Source organism: Oncorhynchus keta, chromosome 36, assembly GCF_023373465.1.
Source record: "Oncorhynchus keta strain PuntledgeMale-10-30-2019 chromosome 36, Oket_V2, whole genome shotgun sequence".
Taxonomy (NCBI): Eukaryota; Metazoa; Chordata; class Actinopteri; order Salmoniformes; family Salmonidae; genus Oncorhynchus; species Oncorhynchus keta.
The window spans coordinates 23053368-23081192 of record NC_068456.1 but is presented as its reverse complement, the minus strand read 5'-3'; the positions used below and the strand labels follow the sequence as shown (position 1 = coordinate 23081192).

General features: G+C 43.1%; 2 protein-coding genes across 5 annotated transcripts in view; one reads left to right on the top strand and one right to left on the bottom strand.

The window, feature by feature from the left end:
* The window catches only part of LOC118369819 (echinoderm microtubule-associated protein-like 6), a 131506-nt gene extending 128687 nt beyond the window's left edge, over positions 1-2819 (top strand). Inside the window, 1 exon segment of the mRNA XM_052498680.1 lies at positions 143-2819. Within this exon segment, the coding sequence (XP_052354640.1) occupies positions 143-167 (25 nt within the window). The 3' untranslated portion in view covers positions 168-2819.
* LOC118369820 (reticulon-1-A-like) lies at positions 2350-27825 on the bottom strand. 4 transcript variants are annotated; one of them, XM_035754540.2, is made up of 9 exons: positions 27095-27825; positions 21719-21772; positions 19418-21226; positions 10066-10273; positions 8839-8977; positions 7607-7676; positions 7202-7248; positions 5706-5764; positions 2350-3294 (listed from the first exon to the last, which is right to left on the bottom strand). In XM_035754540.2, the coding sequence occupies exons 1-9, from the start codon at positions 27573-27575 to the stop codon at positions 3249-3251; spliced, it is 2913 nt and encodes a 970-aa protein (XP_035610433.1). In that variant the 5' UTR covers positions 27576-27825; the 3' UTR covers positions 2350-3248. The 4 variants fall into 4 exon arrangements, with proteins under 4 accessions (XP_035610433.1, XP_035610434.1, XP_035610435.1 ...); XM_035754541.2 differs by lacking the exon at positions 19418-21226 and having other exon boundaries at positions 27095-27794; XM_035754542.2 differs by lacking the exons at positions 19418-21226; positions 21719-21772 and having other exon boundaries at positions 27095-27792.

The following is a 27825-nucleotide window of genomic DNA, read 5'->3' as shown; positions in this document are numbered from 1 at the left end:
GTCAGATTAATTACGTTAAAGCTACTCTACAATAAATAGGCACATTCACAAGTGATTTGCATTAGAATTTTTCACAGCTCATCTTGTACTCCAGACAGGTCAGATTTTTTACTAACTACTGTATTGTCTTCCTCTTTTTTAGTGTCTTTGTGTGGAAATGCCTGTAAACCGGAGTCTTTTCTCCACAACCATCCACTAACATGCTCCCAGCCCACCGCAGTAAGTCTTGGATTCCGACAGGAATGCAGCCAGGATCCCAAAGCCTCAAGTGTCTGGCTGCGGTCTACCTTTTTGCCTGCAACTGTCTCCCCATCCTTAGAACAACACCTGGGGATGGGCAATATGCTAATCACTGTACTATTAATTCAAGTCTAAGCATTAGGCAGAGCAGGTAGCTCCTTTTCTAACAGGAAACCACTTTGAAGTAGATTTTTTTTGCCACTAGAAAATGTTTGACTTTCTGGCCTAACAAGAAACGGCAGTGTTTACATTCACATCTGCTTTCAATGAAGGTCACATGAAAGCAGGTTGCCATGCCAGCTATTGATTTATAATGAAACCATTGATAATGTCTGGGATTCAATCAAATCGCACATGGTTGACAATGCAGATTTGAAAGGCAATGTTCCCGCGTTTGCAGAGATTGCATTCACAGTAAATACTGCCTATGTCAGCTCAATCTGAAATTACCTTAATTTCTATTGCGCAATCTGTATCGCTACAGCAATAGATTGAAAATAGCCCTAAATCCTGGCCAGTGTAGAGGATAAAAGTCCCCCCCCACCCCATAATTAATTTGAAAGTATTAATATCCTTAAGTGCCTTTATGAATATTTCTACTTGTTATATTTTTTTGCAGTTTCACGTTTGAAATTATTTTGTACACCTCTGGTGCTATTCGATTGTAAAGTTTCTCATTCAATATGCAGAAAGGGGCATTGGTTTGCTGCCGTTTATGCATACAACATCCAAAGTATGATGAGATGATGTAACATGTGACATAGTAAGTTATAATAGCTCTATTGAAAATATTTAAATGTTACTGTGATCTGACGATCAATTTTCAGCTTGTGGTTGTTAAAAAAAGATTAGGAAGCATTCTTAAAATGCTTTTATCTATTGTCAAAATGTTACTTAAATTGTGAAATATCTTGGTGAAACATGCTTCCATATAACCATTGTGAAAAGATTCAACAAAAATAATGTTCATAGAACTAGTACTGAAGCGTTACCGCATGTTTCAACATTCACTTCCAGTAAGGGATATCAACTGGGTGGCTTACATTTAGATTTGTCATTTAGCAGATGCTCTTATCCAGGGCGATTTACATTCATCTTAAAATAGTTAGGTGAGACGTCACAATCGTCTCATTTCTTCTCAAATTATTTATCAAAGTCAGTGCTAAAGTGAAATAGACAGTCCAGGAGACGGCGACCTGTCACACCAAAGCGGACTATACAGTCTTACTCAAGCCCTGAGCCTGGTTTCCCAAAAGCATTTTAAGGCCAAAATGCTTTTTGGAAACCAGGCCTTGGTCTACTGTTGAACTTTCAGTCGTCTCGTTAATCCGCATCACGGAAATTCAGTTTTACAGCGTGATCGAAATGTAAAGACAATGTTCCCGCATTCACGGTAAACGCTGCACGTCAGCTCAGAAATGACCTTTACATTTCTTTTGCGGAATGTGTAACACTTTAGCTTTACAGAATGAATAGCGCTCTTAGCTTTGCTGTCTTTAGCCTGTCAGTCTCACTAATGTTTAGCTAGCAGTATGGATTCCTGTTTACATATTTTTATTCATTTAATTTTTGTACAAGACATTGTAAAAGTATTTGTATCATATTGTAAATTTTTAAAAAAAATGCTCAAATGCATGAATTTATTTTTTAATCAAACATCTGTGGTGATTTTATCGTATGAATGACTGTTTTATACCAATTTATTGTGAGTGTACATGTCCAAGTATTAAGTGTATGGAAAAATTAAATGAGAATACCGAATTTGTCATTTGTCCGCAAACACGTGGGTATGACTCAAGGCATTGAGCTTTTTTCAGTCTCCCAACATTCCTTACACTTTGTGTATTCACTGGATTAGAGCGTCTGCTAAACGTAATTTCACTGGCAATCAAATGCAGTTATGAAATTGACACATTACGTGACAAATGTGTACTACATCATGTACTGGAAGTATTTACATGCTATTTAGAACAGCTCAGCACAGTCCATTCTTATGGGATGGAAAATGTTAGCAACATCCTTTCCTATAGGACCATGGGGTTTCTGTAACTATATCCGTGGCTACTTTTCTAAATCCATCTTGCCTGAGAGAAAAGACATCCACAGTAATTCATCTATAAGCTTTATTGTAATTGTTTCTATTTCACAATGCATTCCACAAACAGTTCTCATTACAATTGTATGAAGTATCATTCACAATTACTTGCATAAACAATGCTTGAAGTTTCCATATTACATAATTTTGCAGCTTTAGATATTGGGTCCACAGATGGTATGTCCATTTTTTTTTGTCTTAAGTTGTTTGTAAACGTGTTCTTCCAGAGTTTAAATAGGCAGCTGCATGAGGTGAAATTATCATTAATGTTCTAAATGTTTCTAGCTAGAAATACTCAGAAGCATGAAGTGCTATGGATTATCGCCCTGCTGGCATTAAAGACCATCATCAAGCACAATGACACGTCAACACCTTGTGTCAAGTACACTCAATAGCCACTGAAGAGAGCTAGAAGCTTTGAAACTACAGTCTATCAATAAAACAGTAAAATCACAAACACCACTAACTTAATCATACCAAATAACGACAGGTATTCAGGATTCCACAAAGGTACCAATTAACCCTCCCTCATTACAAAAAAGACAATGCAATTCCAATTTTCTGAACACTGCATCAAGGGAGAGAACAAATGAACCAGCTCATGGAACACAATTTTATTTCAAAACGCATCACTGGTCAGGTCCAAGTGCAAGATTAAAATAAGCCTTATTTTTTTTCTTTCTTCATATTTCACACAAACTAGCATTTTAAGCCAGATAGATCAGCATGTTCAATTTAGTTAATCAAAAGTTGAACACTTGAGCTGGTGAATAATATATATTTTTAAAAACATAACCCAGGGAACAAGGAATTATGAACTGAAAAGAGATTGAAAATAGCAGTTATGCAGGGGTGCATGCCCCCCCCGCAGAGTGCCCTCCACCCTCTCATAGGGAGTCTCATTCTCTTTACTTTACTCTGCCTTCACACGCTTCAGTCCTGGGACTTTGGACTGCACCCTGAAAGTGAAAGGCAACACAGCTTTAGTCACAATGTTAATATGCATCTTAAAAAAAACTCCAAAAAGTAAGCTCTTTGAGTAAAAACTTAAGAAAACACTTCAATTCAATATAGCCTACTTATTATGTAGGCAGGAGTGCAGCTACGTAAAAAAAACAAATACAAAAAACCAATGTGTAAAAAAAAAAAAGTAATTATAAACATCCAGCCAAAGGTTCATAGAAGATATTTCAAGTGTTCAGGTAATTAAATTCTGGTTTTGAATTAATTGAATACAAGGGGTGGGGTTATACCTTTTGATAAAATGTGCATGTAAACACTGTTTGGATAACTTTGGTCAGGTGGAAGGAACACTTGTACACCTTTCATTTTTGTCTACAATAGAATTCTTGCAGAACCTATTAACAGTAAAATGATACAATATACACTGCTCAAAAAAATAAAGGGAACACTAAAATAACATCCTAGATCTGAATTAATGAAATATTCTTATTAAATCCGTTTTTCTTGAATGTGCTGACAACAAAATCACGCAAAAATTATCAATGGAAATCAAATTTATGGATTTGGAGTAACACTAAATTAAAGTGGAAAACCACACTACAGGCTGATCCAACTTTGATGTAATGTCCTTAAAACAAGTCAAAATGAGGCTCAGTAGTGTGCGTGTGGCCTCCACGTGCCTGTATGACCTCCCTACAACGCCTGGGCATGCTCCTGATGAGGTGGCGGATGGTCTCCTGAGGGATCTCCTCCCAGACCTGGACTAAAGCATCCGCCAACTCCTGGACAGTCTGTGGTGCAACGTGGCGTTGATGGATGGAGCGAGACATGATGTCCCAGATGTGCTCAATTGGATTCAGGTCTGGGGAACGGGCGGGCTAGTCCATAGCATCAATGCCTTCCTCTTGCAGGAACTGCTGACACACTCCAGCCACATGAGGTCGAGCATTGTCTTGCATTAGGAGGAATCCAGGGCCAACCGCACCAGCATATGGTCTCACAAGGGGTCTGAGGATCTCATCACGGTACCTAACGGCAGTCAGGCTACCTCTGGCGAGCACATGGAGGGCTGTGCAGCCTCCCAAAGAAATGCCACCCCACACCATGATTGACCCACCGCAAACCGGTCATGCTGGAGGATGTTGCAAGCAGCAGAACGTTCTCCACGGCGTCTCCAGACTGTCACATGTGCTCAGTGTGAACCTGCTTTCATCTGTGAAGAGCACAGGGCGCCAGTGGCGAATTTGCCAATCTTGGTGCTCTCTGGCAAATGCCAAACGTCCTGCACGGTGTGGGGCTGTAAGCACAACCCCCGCCTGTGGACGTCGGGCCCTCATACCACCCTCATGGAGTCTGTTTCTGACCGTTTGAGCAGACACATGCACATTTGTGGCCTGCTGGAGGTCATTTTGCAGGGCTCTGGCAGTGCTCCTCCTTGCACAAAGGCGGAGGTAGAGGTCCTGCTGCTGGGTTGTTGCCCTCCGACAGCCTCCACGTCTCCTGATGTACTGGCCTGTCTCCTGGTAGCGCCTCCATGCTCTGGACACTATGCTGACAGACACAGCAAACGTTGCCACAGCTCGCATTGATGTGCCATCCTGGATGAGCTGCACTACCTGAGCCACTTGTGTGGGTTGTAGACTCAGTCTCATGCTACCACTAGAGTGAAAGCACCGCCAGCATTCAAAAGTGACCAAAACATCAGCCAGGAAGCATAGGAACTGAGAAGTGGTCTGTGGTTATCACCTGCAGAACCACTCCTTTATTGGGGGAGTCTTGCTAATTGCCTATAATTTCCACCTGTTGTCTATTCTATTTGCACAACAGCATGTGAAATTTATTGTCAATCAGTGTTGCTTCCTAAGGAGTTACATTGTGTTGTTTAAGTGTTCCCTTTGTTTTTTTGAGCAGTGTATGTCTCATGAGCAAAAACGTGCACAAAATGTTGAAGCGGTATAACATGAGGCATTTCATGTCACAGATTTCTACTCTTTTCCAAAGTATTCAATAATGACCTTGTTTTATTGCCACTGAATTTCATAAAATCAAATTATTCAGATATGTAAAATAAGTGTTTTAATTTCTGTATTTTCCTGATAGAAAGACATTGGAATGCAACACAGTGCATTCCACTGTACCATTACTGTCATTAATAGAAAAGGCTAAAGGTCTTCAATCACATTCCTCTTCCATACACACTTTCAATACTTGAAAGGTTCATATTTGTCTGATTACATCACTGCCAAGTTATTTACATTTTGTCCTCCAGTATTAACTTACTTCACAACAACGTTTGGGCTTCAACAATTGACATGGTTATTGAAAGAAAGTATTTTTTTTGGATACCTACTTTTCTTCATAAAACAATGCCAATATATTTTTATTTCGTCCACTGGTATTTACTTACGTTGCAATAATGTCTTTAACCTGCTTGCTGGCCATACCCACGTAATGGTCAATCTGTACCTAAAATAAAACAAAATAAAAATAGTTATAGTGTAAAGCTCAGGTATAATACTTCTGCCTCAATTGGCTATGAAGTCAATTGATCGTGGTTACTGTCGAGAGGCGCGGGGGGGTCGTGGTTACTGTCGAGAGGCGCGGGGGTCGTGGTTACTGTCGAGAGGCGCGGGGGGTCGTGGTTACTGTCGAGAGGCGCGGGGGGTCGTGGTTACTGTCGAGAGGCGCGGGGGGTCGGGTGGTTACTGTCGAGAGGCGCGGGGGGGTTCGTGGTCACTGTCGAGAGGCGCGGGGGGGATCGTGGTCACTGTCGAGAGGCGCGGGGGGATCGTGGTCACTGTCGAGAGGCGCGTGGGGGGGTCGTGGTCACTGTCGAGAGGCGCGCGGGGGGTCGTGGTCACTGTCGAGAGGCGCGGGGGGATCGTGGTCACTGTCGAGAGGCGCGGGGGGATCGTGGTCACTGTCGAGAGGCGCGGGGGGATCGTGGTCACTGTCGAGAGGCGCGGGGATCGTGGTCACTGTCGAGAGGCGCGGGGATCGTGGTCACTGTCGAGAGGCGCGTGGGGGGTCGTGGTCACTGTCGAGAGGCGCGGGGGGGGTCGTGGTCACTGTCGAGAGGCGCGGGGGGGTCGTGGTCACTGTCGAGAGGCGCGTGGGGGGTCGTGGTCACTGTCGAGAGGCGCGTGGGGGGTCGTGGTCACTGTCGAGAGGCGCGTGGGGGGTCGTGGTTACTGCCGAGAGGCGCGGGGGGGTCGTGGTTACTGTCGAGAGGCGCGTGGGGGGGGGTCGTGGTTACTGTCGGGAGGCGCGTGGGGGGTCGTGGTTACTGTCAAGAGGCGCGTGGGGGGGGTCGTGGTTACTGTCGAGAGGCGCGTGGGGGGTCGTGGTTACTGTCGAGAGGCGCGTGGGGGGGTCGTGGTTACTGTCGAGAGGCGCGTGGGGGGATCGTGGTTACTGTCGAGAGGCGTGTGGGGGGATCGTGGTTACTGTCGAGAGGCGCGTGGGGGGATCGTGGTTACTGTCGAGAGGCGCGTTGGGGGGATCGTGGTTACTGTCGAGAGGCGCGTGGGGGGGATCGTGGTTACTGTCGAGAGGCACGTGGGGGATCGTGGTTACTGTCGAGAGGCGCGTGGGGGGATCGTGGTTACTGTCGAGAGGCGCGTGGGGGATCGTGGTTACTGTCGAGAGGTGTGGTGGGGGGATCGTGGTTACTGTCGAGAGGTGTGGTGGGGGATCGTGGTTACTGTCGAGAGGTGTGGTGGGGGATCGTGGTTACTGTCGAGAGGTGTGGTGGGGGATCGTGGTTACTGTCGAGAGGTGTGGGGGGGGGTCGTGGTTACTGTCGAGAGGTGTGGTGGGGGGATCGTTACTGTCGAGAGGTGTGGGTGTTCTATGATTCCTTCACATTAACTTGTTTTTTTTCATACATTTATCAGCTCATACCTTGTACTTCTCATAGACAATAGGGCAGCTAAACATTCCAACCAGACCTGGAGGGAGAAAAATAAGATAATGTTCTATAACAAGGTGGCATTATTCAACCTGGCTCTGCTGCAATCTCTAAACAGTATCTTGATGGCATGTCCCTTTATACCCAGAAGGGTGGATCAGATGCATGTCAAAGTATTTAAAAAGGAAGCTGGCGGTTATAATGGGTGTCAGACCGAAACCTGTCAGTCAACCACTGTCTCTATTCGGACTCGCATGGTATCCTGAAATAAACCCAGCTTAGGCCTGTTCCTGAGAGTATTACAGAGCTAATCACATGATACTGCTTCCCTAGGCACCATAGCAACAAAACATAAATGCCTTTATAAGTTATTAATTGCCATTTATAAAACATCTTACCCAGAATAAAGAGAGTGAGTCCGTTGAACAAGGCACCAACATAGGTGAGAATCCACATCAGCACAGCAAACTGAATGGGAGAAAGAATGACAGGTTTTATTTCAGTGTGTTTAAAACACTAGGCCAATATGTAGGAGACCATTTTCCATATATTGATTAGCAAAGATAATCTATAACAATTTACCGTAATGTAGCATATTCTTTCCTACGGCATTTACAGACACTCGGTACTTTGCAGAGACGTAATCCAGGATCACATGCATCCTTATATGGTAATATGCAAGGTGGGTAGCCCCACTTTAAAAATGGACATGGTAGCTCTTAAAATGATCAACTAAAGAAACTGTCTGAGAATCTCTGACCTGGAATCAAAACATCAACAAGCATTTATACCTTGTCCCAAATGTATAAATAAGGTCATAGTGGTGTAGCCAAATGTTGTTTATTTACGACATTTGGCAGAGGTTTACGATGTCACTATTTCGCTCTGCTCACAGGGTACACTACAGAATAAATAGATGACACTTCATGAACCTTAATAAACCTAAATTGATGTAGCCAATGGCTCTGTTGAATAGGCAGAGGTCTAATTCACTGTACCCTCCAACAGTGCACATTTTTGTTGAAGCCCCAGACTAACATACCCAATTCAACTCAGAGAGCTTGATGATTTGTTGAAACAGGTGTTCTTGTCCAGGGTTACAATAAAAATGTGTACTGTTGGGGATACTTGAGGACCGGAGTTGGGAACCACTGCTCTAACAGAGGTCGGGCTAGGACCAAAGACACCCCCACCCACAGAGAGGGGCCAGACAGGTTGGGAGGAGGGGGCTGGAGTGGCCTTAGCAGTGGACAGGGCAAGAGTTGAACTGGAAGGTGTTGACAAGCATGTAGAAACCTCATAGCTCTCAACAGCTGCTGTCTCCCCCTTAAGACACCTACTTCAGCCTGACTGTACATGGACAAAACGAAAGGAAAGCTCAAAGCCACTCATTTTACATGTGAACGTAATCATAGATTTAAGGGCAAATGTTTTCAGCTGAAATGTCAGTAGCTATTAAGGCAGGGCTCCCCAACTAGCAGGAGGTCGTCAGTTTTTATTATCCTAACCAATTCTGAAATCAAATATGGGTTTGCAGGTCACGAGTGACCGTACCTCCTATACAAGCACTATATTTTCATGCAGGAGTTTGGCCTACATCCGTAAAATCTTCAGTTGCATAAACACTCACCTTTAGGGAATCCACCAGGTCTTCAACCAGGAAGAGGCGACGCAGCTCAGTGACTGTTGTGTTGAACCGTGCCAGAACGCAGTCGCTGTACTTATGGACAGTTCCCTCTGACAGAGCCACATCCTGATCCAGGTACAGCCTGCAAGACAAATCATGAATCCAAATATGGTGCCTTAACACTAATAGCAATACGGAGAACGTAATCAGAAAACATGGGTGAAGGGTCTACAATAACCTCTGTAGCCCACACAGGTTGTCAAGGAGAATAGTTAGCCTTTTTCTGTTTGCATGCTAGATTGATTTCTTAAATGTAAAGCCAAGAACCAGCTTAGTTATAACTTTCTGAGTACCAGTCATTTTGATTGTAATCTTAAACCCAGCTAATTCAAATCTTAACAAGTGGTTAGTGAGAACTCATAAGGCGGCTTTGAGCCACTGCCAGGAACGGGGATAAACTGAGTTGCAGCTCTGTGTGCGACTGAGTAGCAATGTTTACTCTCAAATAGGAGCCACATCCCTTCTCCCTTAATGGCTGAGAATATATCCACAAATGCAACCCATCAAATGAAGTGATGCTCTCTTCTCCTGAACAGCTTTCAAGTCAATGTTTTACTCCAACAGAACCATCTCTATCAATTAGCCAAGTAGCTGAATTAATGTTCAAATGGCAAATTCCTAAAACTGATGTGGTGTTTCAATTGAGTCAATTAAATGAAATTCAATTCCTGAATTGACTAAATGGAATTATCCTCAAACCCTATATAGATGCATACTCTTTGGAAACCCTTCCTTGGTATATTGATCACCGTTCCATGGTCTTAGTGGTTAGAGAGTTGGGCCAGTAACCGAAAGGTTGCTAGATCGAATCCCCGAGCAAGACCAGGTAAAAATCTGTCGTTCTGCCCCTGAGCAAGGCAGTTAAACCCACTGTTCCCCAAAGACGTGGATGTCGATTAATGCAGCCCGCTGCACCGCTCTGATTCAGAGGGGTTGGGTTAAATGCAGAAGACACATTTCAGTTGGATAACTGATATAACTGATAACTTTCATATTCTTCTAACAGGCCCACAAGGCTGCGGTATTAGAAACGTAAGAGAGACGTCAACGTTACGCTGCTTGGCATCCTAATCTGCCCCTTGGAAGTAAGGCATGTATAATGTAATAGAATATATGGATGTTGTCTGCAATATGTCATGGTGTAAATTGAGTTGGTTATTGGTTATTCACTTGAATGGGTGCCCTTCGTCGGACTTCTGGATGGCCTGCAGGATCCCCTTGTATATCCTGAAGCAGATGGTGACAGAGAGGAGAGCCAGACCGATGTAGGAGGAGACACTGACGATGCTGCACAGTGTCAGGGAGAGCAGCAGGGAGAGGCTAGCGCCAAACACCACGCCCGAGGTCTTGACATCACGCCAGTACAGGAGCTCTACAACTGCAGGGGAGAAGGGAAAGGGTCAGATAGCTGCAGTGCATGAGCACAAAAAAAAACAGTGGGCTTCCTTTCAACACATTATGCTACGCTATATCATGGCGGTGATGTGGAGACGGGATGAATCAGAGAGAAATCTATGAAAATCTTAGCTCCTAGCCACATGTCTGGATACGTGCACTTCAATAAAAGGAAATCCTGGGTGTTTTAGTTTACTGCTGTACCAGTATAGCACTGCAGGTAATTGTCCATTCATAGGAGTCATGTTATTGGCCTAGCGCCCATTTCTGTGTGAAGATTGGGTGATGGCTAAAATTACAGAGCTGGGGGCAGGACAGACCCATGATTGTGTTTCACCAGGGATTCCTAGCAGGTCAGTGTACAATATTAGATGTGAAACAGACGATTTCCTACTGGCTGACGAATTTCAAAAACGTAGGCTAGCCAGCAAGCTGACATTGTTTGAGTCTGCAATGTGAAATGACTTAGCAGGCTGCCAGATTTCAAATGGCTTAACAAGTGATGAATGAGCTTATAGTTGAAAACCTAAATCACATCTGACAAGTATCTGCCAAAAAAGATGATTATATCAAGTACCAAAGCAACGACTTTTGTTGCATGAATTTGATTGAAATGATGTGATCATAAAGCTGACACTTAAAAAAAATCTAATGCCTAAAAACACTGCTAGACAAAGATCATAAGCAGCATCGGCAGTTTTATCCAGCCTAGGGACACACACTTGACTGTCAAAAGTCACAATGGTTCTTGAGAGGCATCAAATCAGAGGTACAAGTCAGACAATCGGTAACCTTAGCTTTAAAAATGGACCACGTCGTGAGGTGCCGTTAACTTTTCATCTGCCCAAAACCCGAACTTAAAAACTAGCTGCTAGCTAGCTTAGCACGCTTGGCTACATGTATTTCCATACATAGCTAGCTAGCATATTAGCCTTAGCCGGCCGGACCCTGAATTTGCATCACCATGGCCCTATGTCTAGAATGTTGCTAGCAATATTAGCTGACGTGCAATCAATAAAAACGTGAAGTGGGGGGCCTTTCAGTCCGAACGTGTCCGTCTAGCTACACATGGTAAGCATGCACTAGCATGAGGACCTAAAAATAGCCCACGCATCATCAACAGCGCTGATCTGATCCTATAAACACACCATGTTTTAATCAAGTCCTTCCGTATACATCTCCATATATATATACATATATATACACACACACACTCGTCTTTAATATATCCATAGGGGATATAGATACAGGGAAAACGCCAACAATCGTCGATAACGCCATGTCTTTCTATCAGGCCAGTGTAGCCCCCATAAAGATAAACGTCAGTAGCGTGCCACGCACAGCTCAATTCCTTCACATCTGCCTCCCAAAGCATGTGTCAAGCAGTGGTTAATTAAAATTGCAATGCAATCGAATACAAATGTGATATGAAAAAAATCATCGTAAACAAGAGCATGACAGCACTAACTCCATTTGGCATCCATCTTGAGCCTCCTCGCATTCAGCACCAGCTCAGCTGTGCGAGGGAGAGCGAGGCAGTTCACCTCCTGCTTGGTCGATTTGATAGAAAGACAATTGTATGCACAGCTCTGCAGCGCCTCAGCCCTTAATAATTAACCCATAATACGTTTCAATACATGACGAATGCAAATATGTGAATTAGCTTTTCTACAATTCGAGTGAAGTGTGGTAAAGCTTTGCATGAATAATCAGTTGGTTTCAACACGGAATGAAAATTGGGGAGTAGTAGGTGTGGTAAATGTTACATAACTCTGTAAATGTTGACCAGTTCAAATCAACAACACAACAGTGCATCTTGCAGACCTACAAAGCCAGATCAAATATAAAATTAGGAGTAACAAAGCCATATTCCAACAAATGCAGAAACAGACCACCAGAGGCAGTTTGCAATGTATTTAAAGTCTTTCATACAACCATTTAAAGCTGTGGACCAATATTTAGCAACAAGTGCCTGACAGTGATTCCATGTTAGTAAGAACAGATTGTTGTAGCCCTAATGCCCCAGTTGGAACCAGTCAAACTCTAGAATCAGAATACATGCCCATTGGAAATCAATTCACCCTTTATCATATTCAAAGAGAAACAACAGGCCTATGCTTTGCCTGGCTACCCAGACTCCTTGCTCTGGCCTAACCTAACATGGCAGGCGTAGAAAGAAGTAGAGTGGAGTTCCCACTTCCGTTTTACAAGGGAAACAGAAGTCATGTTGAAAACACTATCCCTGAAAACCGGATTTTAGTGTAGGCTAGCTACGGCAAACAACTAGAGTTTCTAAACCTAGGGCGCTACATCACAAGACTTACAGGAACGGTGACTAAACAGACCAGGCCAGGGTTTGAGAAGTCGATGAGAGAAGTGAAAAATTATTCTTTAGTTAAGTAGTTGAACATGTTATTACTCCAACCCTGTGAAAGTGACAAAACGGACACATTTTCATTTTGGTTTTAAAAAAAACCTACTTAATCGCAAAGGAGTGTCTGATTTGACAGACTGCACATGAGCAGTTTGGCACAAGACGACTGTTAGACCCAATGTCGTGTTTCTACACATGAGCTTTGCTAGCTAATGTCGCCATGACATCGCCTACAAGTGTGATCGAGGATTTCTATTGGAAATGCAGTTTCTGCCCATCTTCATTTACCGTACTGTTTTTGGCTACACCACACCCACTGGAGTCTAGATCAAAGTACCTTGTTGACCCTTCACCGAATGCGGAAACTTTGGGGGAGTCTAATTGGTCCAGAAACCAATGGGTCGGCCCAGAGCCAGAACACACGTGAGAAATGCGGCAGTTCATAAATTAGCCATTGGGTTTGATACCCAGAATGGTTGGAGACGGTCCCATGACGGCAGTCGCAGACTATAGTATGTAGAGAACGACAGAGCAACAGAAAAATTGTGTGAGTTGTCAGGCCACCTATGCTTGCCTAATAAAGCTACTACACTAATGTCATTACCTTATCCGAAAGTGGCCAAGTGCCTCTTTTATGCTTTACTGATGGTGCACAGCCAGATAGTAATTGCAAGAGTGGATGACATACCATTTAGTCAAATAGAGTTGACACAGAGGCCCTTTGTTGCAATGTGTGCCGATTGCCATTCTCCATCACAGAATGATGCAAAGGCAGCAGCACATGACATCGGCTGATATGAGCACAGCCACAGCACCAGTGTGATGCTTAGGCAACCCATGTCCCAGTCTGATCTGAAAGCAGATGGCTACAGCTGGGCCTGGAAAACACTGGAAGATCTCTTCTGCCATAAGCCACATGGATCACCTGGTGCTTGCCATATAGGGCAAATGTGAATCCATTTAAAAATTGACGCTACTGACCACTGTTTCGCACATGCTGAACAATTGACTTCTATACACCTTTCTAACGCCTCATCAGCAAACTGTAGAGTTGAAGGCTGGCCCTGCATTCAGTATGCACTTTTGTCAGAGGGGTTAGAGAGACCCCTGGGGAAGAGACTCCTGGTGCACTGGCGAGTCACCTACAGGCTGCATGGAAATCATTAGACAATGTTCTCACTTTTGCTTAACGCCCCTCCTCCCACTATGCACCTTTGGACAGACTTCCTCCCGTCAGCAAAACTCTGACCAAAGGTCATCTGCCAGCAATCATGGGGGGGAAGCATTAAGAGTGCCTCTTACCAACAATCAGTTATCTACGGACGGCTACTCATTCATAGAGTAAATGATTTGCATGATTGGATCGGACAAGCAACCTCCAACAACCCACTCAAAACTACCACAGTCATTACCAGTAACATCCTAATGTCCACAATACCTGCTCATTGTTTAATAACTACCACCTAAAAACAAACAGACTACTTTCCATTTCACAAATGAAATCTGTCTATAGAACCCTGCCATCATGGCTAAATAAAAAACTTGCCGCAACAGTAAAATAAGGAAGAGGGATACCCTTGTCTTTCCACTGTGGTGGAGGCTGGGAGTCTCCGTTTTCCGTTTTTCCGTTTTCCATGATAGAGACGCTATGTAGGTATCAGCAGGGCATTCCAGACAGCATGCGGTGTGTTGGCCTGCAGTCGGGTGGGGTGCGGGGACCGAGGTGGAAGATGTGGGGGACAACCAAACCTTCCTCCTGTGAGACTGCAGTGTTCCTTGTCTCACTCTCCCTTTCTCTGCCTGTCTCTTCCCCTCCCTCTCGCCCCTTCTCTCAGGGTGTACGACTGAGGTCAGCGGACTGTCTGCTAGCACAGAACACATCTAATGCTCTGACGCAGCAGCTATAAACTTCCCCCGCCTCCCTCCCAGAGAGATACTCTCCCTCCCCTTGTGCAAATGTTCACGTGTTTTTCCCTCCCCAACACATATGACAAATCAGTGAGTAGATGACTCCACCCAGTGGTGTAGTGGTGCCTGGAGAAGTAGGTATGCTCAAATTTAGCATAATAATTCCCAAAACGGCCCAGCAAAGGTGCCCTGTGTATTTCCCTTTTTTTTTTTTCAGGTTCACTCTCAAATCACACTTCATAGACAAGAACGACAAATTGGATGTTCTAAATCCATAACGCTCGCCTAGAGGTCGACCGATTATGATTTTTCAACGCCGATACCGATTATTGGAGGATACCATTTGTATTTCATTAACCTTTGACTATTGGATGTTCTTATAGGCACTTTAGTATTGCCAGTGTAACAGTATAGCTTCCGTCCCTCTCCTCCCTGGGCTCGAACCAGCAACACAACGACAATTAGCTTGCGCTAACTAGCTAGCCATTTCACTTCGGTTACACGAGCCTCATCTCGGGAGTTGATAAGCTTGAAGTCATAAACAGCGCAATGATTGACGCACAATGATTGACGCACAACGAAGAGCTGCTGTCAAATCGCACAAAAGTGCTGTTTGAATGAATGTTTACGCGCCTGCTTCTGCCTACCACCGCTCAGTCAGATACTTAGATATTTGTATGCTCAGTCAGATTATATGCAACGCGCAGGACACGCTAGATAATATAAGATAAATGTAATGCTAGCTAGCAACTTACCTTGGCTTACTGCATTCGCTTAACTCCTTGTGGAGTGCAACAAGAGAGGGGCGGGTAGTTATTTATTGCGTTGGACTCGTTAACTGTAAGGTTGCAAGATTGGGTCCCCCGAGCTGACAAGGTGAAAATCTGTCCTTCTACCCCTGAACAAGGCAGTTAACCCACCATTCCTAGGCCGTCATTGAAAATAAGAATGTTTTCTTAACTGACCTGCCTAGTTAAATAAAAAAAGGCAAATCGGCGCCCAAAAATACAGACTTCCGATTGTTATGAAAAGTTCAAATCGGCCACAATTAATCGGCCATTCCGATTAAATCGGTCGAGCTCTAATATAGACCATTTTGTAGGTCTGAAAAAAATGTATATCTTTTTTTTTGGGAGGGTGAAGTTTCCCTTTAATTCAGTTGCACACCTAGCAAGAGACCGTTTGGCTAGAAGTGTTTCTGTACAACAATGTAGGACTACAGTGTACATGTGATGGCAGTTAGCAAAACAAATGCACTCCCGATTGATAGAATAGATTCAACCAAAACCACTGACTAAACCTTTTCAATAGATACTGATAAGTTGAAACATCTTTCCTATCTACCCTACCAGCTACCGATGTCATTCTTCTGTGAGCCACTTCATGCGACAACCAGTTGACAGCTGCGCACTCTTGCTGCCTGACAGATGATATTCTGCTGTGAGTGGCTCGCATTAACACACATTACATGACCAAATGTATGTGGACACCTGCTCTTTGAACATCTCATTCCAACCCCCCCCCCCCTTTCCAGCTGTAACAGCAGCTGCTCTTTTTCGATTGTTATCCCCTAGATGTTGGAACATTTCTGCAAGCACTTGCTTCTATTCAGCCACACAAGCATTAGTGAAGTCAGGCACTGATGTTGGGCGATTATGCCTGGGTCACAGTCTGCGTTCCAATTTATGAATTGTCTTGCTGAAACAGGAAAGGGCCTTCCTCAAACTGTTGCCACAAAGTTGTAAGAATTGTCTATGTCATTGTATGCTGTAGCGTTAAGATTTCCCTTCACTGGAATTAAGGGGCCTAGCCCGAACCATGAAAACCAGCCCTGACCATTACTCATCCACCAAACTTTACACTTGGCACTATGCATTCGTGCAGGTACCGTTCTCCTGGTATCCACCAAACAGATTTGTCCGTCGGACTGCATTTCCACTGCCCCAGAGTCCAATGGCAGCAAGATTTACACGACTCCAGCCGCCGCTTAACATTGCACATGGTGAAAGGGGGATACCTAGTCAGTTGTCCAACTGAATGCCTTCAACTGAAATGTGTCTTCCATATGTAACCCAACCCATCTGAATCAGGTAGGTGCCCTGGAACAGTGGGCTAACTGCCTTGCTCAGAGGCAGAACAGATGTTTACCGTGTCAGCTCAGGTGATCTTAGGCTTGGGTGAGGCTGCTCGGCCATGGAAACCCACTTCATGAAGCTCCTGACGAACAGTTATTGTGCTGATGTTGCTTCCAGAGGCAGTTTGGAACTTGGTAATGGGTGTTGCAACAGAGGACAGACTATTTTAACGCACTTTAGGCCTCGGCGGCGCCGTTGTGTGAACTTGTGTGGCCTACCACTTCGTGGCTGAGCCGTTGTTGCTCCTAGACATTTTCACCTCACAATAACAGCACTTACAGTTCACCAGGGCAGAAATTTGACACAGACTTGTTGGGTGGCATCCTATGACCGTGCCACATTGAAAGCCACTGAGCTCTTCAGTAAGGACATTCTACTGCCAATGTTTGTCTATGGAGTTTGCATGGCTGTGTGCTCGATTTTATACACCTGTCAGCAACGGGTGTGGCTGAAATAGACGAATCCACTAATTTGAAGGGGTGTCCACATACGTTTGTATATATAGTGTATTTCACATGCTTTGCGATTGTGTAGGCTACTTTGTGCATAGTGGTCCTTCTGTAGCTCAGTTGGTAGAGCATGGCGCTTGTAACGCCAGGGTAGTGGGTTCGATTCCCGGGACCACCCATACGTAGAATGTATGCACACATGACTGTAAGTCGCTTTGGATAAAAGCGTCAGCTAAATGGCATATATTATATGTCTCTGTTATACATAACAGATATGGCGTATACACACCAAAAACTTTTTTTTTTAAATGGTATACGGCGTACACCACCCAAAGTTCTATGTAGTTACTACAAATGCATAGATTAGATAGACAATCCCTAGACTACAGAGTGCATACTGTCACATCTTCATAAACGGCATCATATCATCAATCAGCCAAACAATTAACACATCTGGTCATCTCAATCAACCTTATCAGAAGTCAAAATTCACATAAGAAAAATATGATTGTTGTATTAGTCCACTAGAGGGCACCGCTCAATACATTTAAATGTCTGCCTAGGTTTACACTTAATTATCATTTATAATTATTCATAATGCGTTGTTTTTATTAAGTCTTTCAGAGAGTTGACAAACGATCACAGCTCCCCAATGTATATTTACGCTCAGCACTTGAGCTGGAGTCAATAGCAGGTACAGTACAAGGTACATTTTTCTAGAATAAGAGTGTAGTCGTACTGAAGAAAGAAGATGGGTGAATGATTAATCATACAGTGTGGTCGGTCACTACAGATCTATGTGGATTCGAATCTCACTAACGGGGTATTGGGAATGAGATGGCAGGGGTGGTGATGTTTCAGATGGTATAGCATATCCGGTCGAACAAGGAAGAGAACACTTGCTGACCAGCTCTATTCTTCATCGGCTGGTGTCGCAATGCAGGGAGGGAGATTCCTTGCACACTGTCTTGGGGCCCGCCAGCCTAGCTCAGTGCAATGTCACAATCAAATCTCTGTATATGTATGTGATATCGGTGCCTCGTGTGCATCACTGGGTAAATAACCAGCTAGATACAACTGAGCCATTCATTTGTAAAGGCTAAAGGCTATTGCTTTCATCTTCATTTATTTGATTATATTAATGTTATTTCAAGCAATCATGCAACAAAAATACGTACTAAAATACTATATCTGAAGGGCACTGCCCAGTGAGGTAAACCGTACTAAAACATCTAGAATTGTTTTGCTTTAACACTGCCCTTTTCACTGAGCTGTTTTTTTTCCATCTGGACATGGGGGCTCAAAGGCTATGAGGCCTATAAGGAGGTCTACAATTTCAGCTTCATATCTCTGGTTATTTTCAGTAGGGCTAAAACCAGACTGCAGACAGAGGTAATCTAATTCCACAGAGCAAAAATCTCTGGGCAAACTAAAACCACTGGGGGGTGAGCAAGACAAAGGCAGGCTTGCAAACTGCCACGCCCTGTTCCATGTGAGGTTTCCACTAGATAACACAGCCACAAAGTCAAAATTGTCTACAAAAAAAGGTGCTTTTTGGTCTTCATTTAAGGTTAGGTATAAGATTAAGTTAAAAAATAAAATTTTAAGTAGATCAATTGTAAAAATGGGTGTTTAGCCATAATTATAACTTTGTGGCTGTGTTAACTAGTGATTACCCATGTGAGAGGCAGTAGATCAGTTCATTTTCTGAGCAGGCGTATTAGGAAAAACATAACAAGCATTCAAATATTACTAGATGGCTGAAATGTATGACATACCTTAATGAGATATGGGATTATGCACTGCCAGGTCACTTCCTTTAAATATATTCTGTGTCATGTCAATGTCCTTTTAACGTAATCGCTTTGTAACAAAACCCCCCAATTGCACATTTATATTCCATTTATGAACAGTGAAGTCATGGGAAATTAATTCTGTACTTACCACATGAAGAGGATAGATGGCAAAATACAATGACAAGATTTAAGACACTGACATTTACTAATGGGGGGGGGAATTAACTACTGCATATGAAAACCAAGATCAAGAAACCAATCACATGCCAACGCATGCTCAAACACAATTGTAATGGTTAATAAAAAGATGTAAAAAGGGACGAGGCAGAGAAGAAGGGTGATGTAAAAGAAGTGAAAACTGTGCATGGGAGAAAAATGAGTTATGGGCAGGGCTAAATAACGACCAAGGAGAGTGAAATGATGACGCATCAATGCAATGGTGACGAACTTCCATGCGGAAATTACCTGCTTCTGTGCTCAGTTTGGGCATCTGAGCAGTTTTGGGGCCCTCTGTATCCTTCGCGACCATCTCTGGTTCGCGAACTGGTGAGTGGATGAGAGGGGCCTGAGACGCAGTCTCGTTGATATCATCCTTCTCCAGGTAGGCCTTACCCTCCTGGGTAAGTAGGGGGTAAGAGCTCTGACTGGGAACTTCTTCCTGAACTTCTGGGGCTACATTTGCAGACGTCACATCCTTCAGCCCAAAGCTCATGTCATCATCATCATCATCATCGTCATCCATACTTAGCTCTGGTGACTTGGCAAACTTGGCACCATCAAATGCTTCTAGAAACTCATCCATCACACCCCTGGTGGGCCTTTCGATGAACTCGAACTCTTCCGAGGAGACTTCAGGCTCAGAGTTCTCCTCTACTGCCTCTGGCTCTTCCACCTTAATGTCATCCTTCTCAGTCTCCACCTGGAAACTTGCAGGATTCTTGGCCATTGCCTCCAGAACAGGGGACAGAGAGTCTGCGGACGGACTCTCGGAATCAGAATCTTCAGGGGTCTTTCTAGTCTGGATATTAAGAGGCTCTAATTTGTTCACTATTTTGGGTGAATCTTGACTGGAAAACATCCAATCTTTTTGTTCTATCTGGACAGGTTCTTTGCTCTGGGGTGTGGTCCCTGCCTCCTTTACAAGGTCAAAGGCACTAAAGCCTTTATCTTCAGTCTTCACTGCTAATCTTGCTTCAGTCTCCTCAGTCAGCTCCTTTAGCAGTAAAGCTTTGGAATCGAAAGCAAAGGGATTTGTGGCTGACAGAATGACAGGGACAGTGGGTGACTCAACTATCTTCCGGACAGGAGCAGGGCTCGGCTCAGTGCTTCCTTCAGAAGAGCCAGAGTCCACTTTGTCAGGGTTCAGAGGGAAGGGCTTTAAGATATCTGGGAGAGATGGAGGTGCAGAGTCTTCACTCTCTATTGGGGTGGTTGAGAACTGATTGAGTGGCTCCATGAGAGAGTCCGCAGCCATCTTGACAGACACGTACGTTTTTGTCTCATCATAATATGATGGTGGGCTGCCATCTTGGGAGTCTTCAGCCTGGCCATATTGGACCAGGTCTGGGGTGGGACTCTCAGATATTTTAGCTGCCATGCTGTCAGAAGTGGTATCCCCAAAATGGGAGAACCCAGCATCTGCTACAGGGGAGAAGCCTTGGAATGGATTCTTCTTCACCTCAAACATTAAGTCATCATCTGGTTGGCCAAGCATATCTGGCATATACCCAGAGGAGCCTCTGGAGGCTGAGTCCTTGGAGAACATATCCATGGAGGCCCTGGGGTTGTCTTGAGAAACTTGGGATGGAGAATCCCAGTGCTCTATTGGGGTAGAGGAGGCAGGTGCAATGTAAGATTCAGGGGTCATCGGGGGATTTTGGGGGGACCGGGAAGGTGTAGCAGACCTGACTGAGCTACAAATCTGCTCTTCAGGAGAGACAACCCCACTGTCTTCACACAGAGACTTGGGCCTTCCATCTCTCTCCAAGCAAATGTTTTGATCATGTTTACTTTGAGTGTAGGAAGCAGCTTCTAACCCTTTCACGATATCCTCATCATTCTTAATAAAGCCTAATCTGGTGTTACCCTCTTCATCACAAGGCATATCCTTGGTATGTATTTTGGGAGGCTCAGTAGAAGGCCAAGAAGAGAAGCCTAATGGAGCAGACGTTGGATTTGGACTCTCTGACAAAGAGAGGTCCTCCAGAGAGTCAGGAGAGTGAAGAGGAGAGAGGGGGGAGATGGGAGCAGGGGAATCACCCTTCTGCCCAAGTTCTTGAGTAGAGAGGGAAAATGCAATACATCAAGACACACTCTATTCCTTCAGTGCTAGCAAGCCATGCTGGGCAAGCCCTGCCAGCATTCTGCAGAGGTAAGGTGGTGATTCCCATCAGATAAATCTCAGAGGTTATGTCTGGCATGCCAAAAGACGCAAAACCAGTTATGAACATATTATTTTCTAAGACAACCCTGTGTAATGTGTCAATTTAGTCACTTAACATGGGCGGAATCAATGAGGGGAATCATCACTTATAAACCTCATGAATTTGTAAATATAAAGTGGGTTTATTCTGTCATATCTACAGTAAGTGGACTTTGGTCACAGGGATTCAAAATACACTTTTTTCCCCTAAATGCAAATCCTATGAAAAACTATTCCTTAAACTTGGCATGCATTTCAGACAGTCAAAATGTAATTCCGGTATAAAGGAATTAACTGAAAAAGAAGATGCAGGAGGGCAAAGACAGCTAGCAAAGAGAACTTGCCTTTTGGGAATTGCATCAGAGGTTGAAGCGGAGTAGAAGGAAGAAAATGTTCATCTGAAAGAAAGACAGTAGCAGTGTGAAATGGACAATACCAGTAGTTGAGAGGAGGATAATATAAGTTCTACACTGGAGAAGAAAGTTATTCAAGCAAGACCACAATAATGTGAACCAGACCCTAACAGCGGGAAACATTGTAGACTAGAGGTCTACCTATTGTGATTCTTCAACACCGATACCGATTATAGGAGGACCAGCCGATACCGATTAATCTGACGATTTTTAATGTTATTTGTAATAATGACAATTACAATAATACTGAATGAACACTTATATTTTAACTTAATATAATACATCAATAAAAATCCATTTAGCCTCAAATAATGAAACATGTTCAATTTGGTTAAATAGTGCAAAAAAGTGTTGGAAGTAAAAGTGCAATATGTGCCATGTAAAAAGCTAACATTTGGGTTATTTATACCAAATTGAACATGTTTCATTATTTACTTGAGGCTAAATTGATTTTATTGATGTTTTATATTAAGTTAAAATAAATGTTCACTCAGTATTGTTGAAATTGTCATTATTACATTTTTTTTTTAAATGGCCGATTAATCGGCATCTGGGTTTTTTGGTCCTCCAATAATCGGTATCGAAAAATTATAATCGGTCGACCTCTAGTTCCTAGGCCGTCATTGAAAATAAGAATGTGTTCTTAACTGACTTGCCTAGTTAAATAAAGGTATACACATTTTTTACTTTTTATTAAAATAAAACAAATCAGCTAAATCTGAAAAGACAGATTTCCGATTGTTATGAAAACTTGAAATCGGCACTAATTAATCAGCACTAATTAACTGGTCGACCTCTATTGCAGACACCCTCTCTGTACAGGCAGCTTAGAGCATACAAGACAGGAATAGATGTCAGGCATGCAACAAAGCCAGGGAAGACAGTCATATTTTTGCCAGAAATACATGAAAAGGGAAATTATTCTGTAGCAGAACGAAGATTTGCCTTAAAAGGAACAAGTGAAAGATTACCCAACAGAAACAATTTTCAATCATTTCCCATAAAAAAGGGGGAACTGCCTGTGCCATCTAGCCAATGGACATGGTCAATGGACAAACTACATGACAAATATTACACAAAATGTTAATGTCAATAATCTTATTGCAGTGCTAAATGAAGTAGCAAAAAAAGTGGTTCAGGCTCTTGTCTAGAGTATTATTAAACTGTATTCCTTCTTTCAATCCTTGATTTCAGATATTAGGCCCAATTAAGACATTTGCCTAATATCCTTGACTGACACCTTAGCAGAGCATTAGGAGAGAGTTGGCAAAAACATAGAAAGAGCACATATTCAAATCAAGACCATTTAATCAAAATGTGAAATGTTTAATTGCATAATCTTGTAATTTGAGTCATTTGAATGCAATGAGCTAAATTTCAGCCAGATCACCACAATTTCAATATTCTCAATAGCCTGCCGATTAAGACGTCTTGGAATATTACAGAAGGTCAAAAACAAAAATCATACTTAGTTGATTCAATGATCATGAAAGGAATGATTTAAACTCATGAGTTGCAATCAACAATGCTTCTGAAGAAATCATTAAAAAAAGAGATCAAGCATTTACTCAAAAGCCGGCAATATTTTCACATTGCAAAATGTATATTTTACATTGATTATTCCAATCTGTGGATTATTCAGATGAGACCAGTTCCAGGCCGGTTACCTCTCGTCTATGTTCCAACGTTGAAGTACACCTAAAACTTAACCAATAGACATTATACATTAGCTATAATGAAATCCAAGATGCTTGAATTTTCTGTCCACGTGTTCTGCATAAGCTATAGGCCTTTATGGCAATGACTTTGCTTGAATAGTGTATTGTGGAACCCTAAAAGTTGGCCAACACTTGCCTCATTATGACCAATGTTCCCTCTAACAAGTCAGGTGAGCTCAAACTTGAAGGTTGTGAAAAATCTGCAAGAAACCACTTTACATCACATCTACTCCAGGACTGCTTATACATAGCCTAAACACAGTCCAGTTCAAAGTGAATGGCACAGATCCAAATATGGCAATGACCATTTGCATATAAGCCTACTGTAACTCTGAATGGTTATGGCGCACCGGTCGGTGTAGAGTACAGCAGACCTGAGCAGTGCCTGTCAATGCAATGTGCTCGTCCTACAAGAAAATCTTTTGCACAGTCTGTCATTGTTTGTTTTGTTTCGGAGTATTACACTGAATGTGGATAATATGGTGTTTTTTCGACCACATTTCCCACAGTAGATCGAAACATTGATAGTATTAACGAAAGGGGAAAACTCAAGAAATACCGATGTCCAATCTCATGCTTTTCTGCACAGGCGGATAATCTGTGTGGCAATCAGAGGTCGGATGTGCTGGCTACATGTATGGCAACTGCAATGGAAGTCATGTTAACTCTAGTCAAGCCAGTATGCGACATGAGAAGGGGACCTTCCTGTTGCTGGCGTCCGATTTTAAATGGGGAGGAAAACTCTTGCATGGCATCGACATGAGATGCAGTGGGGTAATCTTCTACCTGCTGCTATCTTCACCAAAGAACACAATGGGTATTTCTCAATATGCATACTACTGCATGCAATCTGTAGCACGGGAGGGCTGAAGCATGAGTTCAAATCAAAGTAGGCAAAACTGAGCACGGAGGGCACTTCTCGGATGCGTACTCCACTTGTTGCAGGCTTCAACTAAAAGTATGGTGAGAAATGTCACGCAGCCACTTAAAAGGGACAATTTCTCGAACTCGATGTTGGCCATTATTTGAGCTGAAGCGAGAGAATAAAACTCAGACTTCAAAACTCATATGTTGCCTGTTAGCCACGAAGAAATGGCATCTACCTTGGGTAACATAGGCTTAAGGACATTTTTGGCTGTTTAACTAGCTGGCTAGCTAGATTATTATGATTCACATATAGCTAGCTGATAATTATGAAGTTAAACATTTGCTTTGTATATATGTTGTCTCTATTGCCATTGTCCTACCTGCAAGAAGGTTCAGTGAATGGGAAGGTGCAGCATGTGAGAGTTAATAAAGTAGGGAGAATGTGAGTGCTTCTCAAATGTTATGTTCTATGCCTTCTATACACTTGTCCTCATAAGAAGGTCCTCAGAGAAGGCACTTGGAGCATGACGCGTCAAACACACTGACAGCGCCATTGCACTTTGGTACACCAGAATTACATTAATTTCCAATGAAACGCTGCGTTTGACTTGCAGCATTGCGTTGCAGAGGCAGTGCATTCGATGTGGTGCATAGATTGGATTTATCCAACCGAACGTATGTGTCAACCTGTATGCGTAAACGGCTTGACAGAAATGGTTGCAGAAAGTGAATGTTGAACTGTTGTAGCATACATACCCAGATGTCACATACTACTTCACGCAGTGATGCGGTCAGTGTGGTCAAAGCGTGAGTGTGGGGAGTATAGTAGTATGTATATTAAGAAACACCCAATGAATGTTTGCTGTCAAAACGCACTCCCTACTATAACATACAGAAGAACACGCCTTTTGTCAAGAAACAGAGGTCTAATTAACCTGATACCATAGCAACTACAGCACCTAACCTAGCCAAAATACCTCAACTCCACAATGATTTTATCCAGAGTTGTGCGAAGACTTGAGCATTGCAGTCGATACTTCAATGTAAATACTTACCGTGTACCTATGTTGGTCCCTTGTTGTTGCGTGCAATTGTTTGTTAAAAAAATAAAACCAGACTCATTTCTGCTGCTCTAAGATGGCAACAGTGCGCATGGCCAATTAAAACGCAACAAGGAAACAGTTGGTGGTTGTATTTGATTAACGTTTAAATAAAAAGTATGGAATAAAGCAAACATAGAAAGGCACTCAACAGAGGACAAACAGATATACTGGAAGGGTTTAAGACTATACGTGTATGAAGTATCAACGGCATAGTGAGTTGAAGGACTATTTCAAAAACTATAGTCTCCACAATATACTCTGGATGAAATCGTTGTGGAGTTGAGACAGTTGGCTACACCTAACACAGTGTGCCAATATATAAAAGTAGGCAAATGAATCAGTGCCCTGGTAGCTGACAAACCCAGCTGCTGTTGTGGTAAAGAGTGAAGCATTCAGAGGTGGGGTAGGGGGTTATTCCCTTATCTCTACTTGCCCTTTGTAGGATATGGAGACTACGATACACAGCAAAACAGTGGGAGTAAACCCACCAGGCATGTCGGGGCCAGTAGGCCCATTTCCTGAACGTTTTTAGCATCTCTCCTGTTTAACAAGCCTACACAAAGTATTGCAGGAAACCAAGGCATGATATATATAAGGCATGACTGTCCTCCCAAAATGAGAATTTGCTAGTTCGAAGACAACAGTAGGGCCTAAACCAATTAAATGGACAGTCACTCAACCAGGTCTTTGAAGCTAATATAATGGTCTCCCAACCCCGCCCTGGCTGTCTTCCCTAACATGTTTGGGAAAGTGGTTCGTCAGCTAGCCAAGCAAGTTACAAATATTGCTCCCAACTATTACTATTTTTCAGCCGAATTGGTTGCGAGTTAATAACATTAACCAGAAGGGTCAGATGGAAGATTTGTGTGGAAAACCAAAACATCGTGCGATGAAAATGTTATCAGAAAAATAACGTTCGCTTGCTTGCTTCCATTAGATAGCCAACGTTAGTTACCGTTCATGAAAGTAACTTGGATATTTGGGGAGAAACTAAAACGGGAGTGGTTGATTTTAGATGCTTCCTTTGTTACGACTAATACAAGCCATCTTGGCTGAGTTAAAACAGCGCGTGCTAGCTAGGTAGGCTAGCGCAAACACACAAACCAGGTCGGAGCATGACAGTCTCAGAATTAATATATGACCCAATGTGTTATCTTCTTGTTAGCTAACATTGCATGCCATTTAAAATAACCACACTGTTGTATCACCTTCTCAAGGGTGTTGAAATTGGTACCTCAATTCTACCAGTTAATTAACGTTATATTAGCTAGCTAGCCATCTTCTTGCTGATTGTCACAGGTGGGCCGCACCGTCAAAGCTAGCTACCTCGCGTGATTGGCCATCCATAAAACATTTACTTCAGAAACGTTAGCTACCTAGCCAACTCTACCTGTATGTTTGGCGTTTCGAACTACACCCAATGTCAATGCCAGGGATTTGTTGTCTCGAGACGTCCACACTTTTGCTTTATAAAAAATGGTTGTCGCAGCAATCCCACATAGCTACGCTAACGTTAGTTAGCCAACGTTACCCCACAAACGTCTATTTTATAATGCATTACCAAGAGACTGATTACGAAACCAGATTGTCTAAAACGTTTAAAATAATTGACTACTCACGGGATGGTGCTGGAGGAGCCGCAATCGCTTCTTTCTCTGGAGCCGCTTCGGGGAGCACTTCTGCTACTGGAGCGGATTCTACTACTGGGGCTGGTTCTTTTTCTTGAGCTGCTTTTGGGGGATCTGGCCTTATGAGTTCTGGCAAATAGTCTGCATCCAAAGGATTGAGAATCACTGGTTCAGCTTCTGAAAATGTGTCAGTCACCTCTTCCTCCTGTTCTTCATCTGATGGAGTTACATCTGAAATCACCTCGTTTGTCAGTTGTTCCTTTGCTTCCTCCGTAAATTCTTTTAAATCATCCGGGTAAGAAGCCATGTGCCTCTCAATAGCATCCTGTGCTCCACCAACTAAGTCTACAATATCATCTTTGTCAACTTTAGCTGTGGCCTCGTTGCCATAATGATTCCCGAATTGTCTGTAGCTTCTCATTTCGTCTTCGGACGGAGTTGTGGACGATACTACTTGTTCACTGTCTTCCATCTAATTGCCGGTTATCTGCGTAAAAAGTTAATACTTTTGAAGGACAAGTTCCCAAAATAACTAACTACACTCAAAAAAAAATCCCAAATATCTCTAACTAACAATAAAATACGCTCGTTGACTCCCTTCAAGAGCCGAATAAACCAAAGTAACAGAAATGCGCCACGACCACTGCCACGGAACAATCCGCTCTCATGCGCACTACCAGAATGTTGAAACAGAGAAACAAGATTTGAGTGACCAATAACTA

What these genes read in the sequence shown, in the direction of transcription:
- LOC118369820 (XM_035754540.2), bottom strand. Translation starts at nt 27,575, where the DNA reads ATGGAAGACAGTGAACAAGTAGTATCGTCCACAACTCCGTCCGAAGAC. An exon ending in GGCTCCTCCAGCACCATCCC is followed by an intron (nt 21,773 to 27,094) that starts GTGAGTAGTCAA and finishes TCTTTCTTTCAG; the next exon opens with ATGAACATTTTCTTCCTTCT. An exon ending in CAAACTGAGCACAGAAGCAG is followed by an intron (nt 10,274 to 19,417) that starts GTAATTTCCGCA and finishes TCTCCCCTGCAG; the next exon opens with TTGTAGAGCTCCTGTACTGG.